This window comes from Buceros rhinoceros, unplaced genomic scaffold, assembly GCF_000710305.1.
Source record: "Buceros rhinoceros silvestris isolate BGI_N320 unplaced genomic scaffold, ASM71030v1 scaffold35260, whole genome shotgun sequence".
Taxonomy (NCBI): Eukaryota; Metazoa; Chordata; class Aves; order Bucerotiformes; family Bucerotidae; genus Buceros; species Buceros rhinoceros.
The window spans coordinates 17458-20395 of record NW_010390744.1 but is presented as its reverse complement, the minus strand read 5'-3'; the positions used below and the strand labels follow the sequence as shown (position 1 = coordinate 20395).

General features: G+C 41.3%; 1 protein-coding gene across 1 annotated transcript in view; it reads left to right on the top strand.

Annotated features, from left to right (window-relative positions):
- Window positions 1–841: 841 nt before the first annotated feature.
- Window positions 842–2938, top strand: part of ATAD5 (ATPase family, AAA domain containing 5) — a gene marked incomplete at its 5' end in the record, with an annotated part of 16133 nt that continues 14036 nt past the window's right edge. The window contains one exon of the mRNA XM_010138978.1: window positions 842–2643. Coding sequence (XP_010137280.1) covers window positions 842–2643 — 1802 coding nt within the window. The remainder of the gene's footprint in view (window positions 2644–2938) is intronic.

The window sequence follows — 2938 nt, the reverse complement described above, 5'->3', positions numbered from 1 at the left end:
GGGGAGGCGGAGAGCGACCCTTTGTCATTCGCGCCTGACGCGGCGCGCCTGGGGTAGTGGGGGGAGCCGTGAAACGGTGCCTGGGCGCTGCCTGCCCTACCCGGTACGAGGTGCCCGACGGCCGGCGCTCGCAAGCGCCGCGCAGACCGCGGGCGAAGCTGCCTTGAAATGCCTTGCGGGGGCACCTCAGCGGAGTCCCCGGCGGTTTGGGAAGAAGCGTTTCCAGTCTCAGACCATGCGATTTCGGGAGAGTTCGGTTTCTCCTGAACTGGGAGAGCTCTAAAGGTCTTTGTGAGCCGCCCTTCCTGGAGTCATGAAAAGATATTCTCTGCCATATTTTGAATTATGATATGAGATACAAATCCTCTTGTGTTCAAGTATTTTAAAAGGTACGGTTTCTTCTTAAGACATGTTAGATGTTTCCTTTACATCTTCAAGTGATGTGGTGATTCTCTGTTAAGTGCTCTACAAATGCCCTGGCAAACACCTGAAGGAAACTGGTACATGGATTATATCAACTGAAGTACACTCTTTGAACTCCAGTATTATGAAATCTCTGTAGTGCTGTTCTGAGCCCTTGTGGTCACTGTCAGTTTTGGTGGTCTCAAATCTACATGGGATTTTTGTTTATTTCAAACGTCAGAATATTTTAAGCTTAGAAGGCTTTTGAAAACGTAAAGCTGATATGCACACAGCCTTAGTGCATTGACATGTGTCTTCATCCTCTGAAAAAGTACTACTGTCACTAAATATATACTGCAGATATTGTACTGCCTTATCTTACCATACTAAATCATCTTAAGTTTTTAAAAACTAAGATTAATGTTGAACTTTTTTATAGCCATGCAAGAAACGGCGAGAGGAAGATACTTCTGTCAAAACAATCACAAGATATTTTTCGCCACTAGCAAAACCAGTGGATAAAGTGTTGTCACCACCAAAACCCAACAATATAATGGATTATTTTAAAAAGACATGTGTGACTGACAAAGGTACATTACCAGTTATAGGTGGAGAAAATCAAACACTGTTGGATGGTGATGACAAAGACTGTAAGTCACCTTTTAAACCCTCTTTAAAGCGGAAGAGGAAAGGGAAGAGAGTTAATTTAAATAATAAGCTAAGCAAGATGAAAGAATCTGAGAATGAACAAGAAATAGAAATTAGTAGTGTTGACAGCAGAGAAAAAACAGGACTGAAACAAGGCAGTGCTGATTTTATTGCTACTTGTACTTTGGTTGACCAAAAATCTGCAAAAGAATTAGCAGAAGGTAATGTGCAAGGTGAGAACATCTCAAGTGCTGTTATCCACAGGAAAAAAGTGAAGAAAGTTGGTTCTGAAACAAATGGGACGAAAAGCACGATAAGAAAATCAAGGAAAAGGAACCACAAAGTAAATACGGATTTATCTGGAAGTTTTTCATCTGAAAACCAGCTGAATGAAACTTGTAAAAAGGAAACTGAAGGTAAGAAAAAGAAGGTATCTCCTACAGCAGCAGAGTGTGACACTACTGCTAATGATTCCATTGTCGAAGTTCATATGGATGATGAGACGCCAGAACTACATCATAGTATAATAACGGTGTCATTCGAGGACTTCTTGAAGAGTCAGGGAGGAAATAATCTGGATCATGTTGAAGAAGACACAAAGCCAACAATGGACAGTTGTGCTACAGCAAATGGAACGGACAAAAGTGATTGTATTAGTGACCTAGAGAAGTATGAGGAATCTCAACAGCTACCGCTTAGGACAGTAACTGTCCTTGCACAAGTTCATTCCATTCCTCCAAAATTAGCTCCATTACATAAAGAGCAAAAAAGGTCTAGGAAAATAGCTTCCATTTTTTTGAAGCAGAAAGGATGTGTAGGGGAAAGAGAAAGTAGCCCACCCCTCTTGGAGAGTGAACAAACTGAACAGGTTACTCAGAAAAGAAAATCTAATGTAGTTATTGAGGAAGAAGAGTTGGAGTTAGCTGTGTTAGAGACTGCAGGGTCAGATTCTTTGAAGCCAAAATGTACTCTGGAAGAAAGGCATCAGTTTATGAAGGCGTTTAGACAACCAACATCAGATGTCATAAGAAGTGGAATTAAAAAGGCACGTGGAAAACAAAAGCAAGCCATTAGAAAGTCTTCAAAAGAAAAAGAAGAACCTGAAGATGACATTGCATCAAAGACAGGATTAGAAAGTGGAGTACCAGAAGATAATGTGGACAAGTGTACCTATTCTAGTTCTGAAAACAATAGACCTAAACCCAGAAAACCTAAAAAGTTTCAGAAAAAAGCAAGCAGGAGAAGGAGGGCGTCAGAAACTACGGAAACGAATGTCTCAGGTGCTAGCACTTACAGCGAAGGTGAGGAGTTGGGAGCTAATGTTCTTACTAAGGAAAACACCTTAGATGCAAGAATTCCATCAAGTCCCAAAGCGAATGAGTTAAGGAGGAGTTTAAGGCAGAAGAAAAGCAAAACATCAAAAAACATTACTCCTAAAAAGCCCAGGATCAGAAGTACCCTTTCTGAGGGTGGATTAAGCAGCTGTCCTCTACAGACATCTACGCCAAAAGCAAGCAAGCGATCCTTGAGGAAAAGTAACGTGTATAAGGCTGAGGTGATCACCGTGCCCTTTGATGGAAGCAGCCCAATAAGGTAAACATTTTAGAGTATGTTCTCTACCTTTTTGCACTTTGTTTTCCTGCGAGTATTTTAAGACTGAGACGTAATTATAATCTGATGGGAATGCGAGCCAAAGCTGCATGAGCACTGATTGTGGTGGATAATAACACACAAGCAACAAAGCTGACTCTAAATGTGCTTGCAGTAAAGACACTAAAAAACCAACCAAACAACGACAAAAAACAACCAACCACCAACGGGAGATTGCTTCTGCTTGCAGCACTGGATGTTACAATGCTTGTAAAATGAGATTGAGAGTAACATTTCC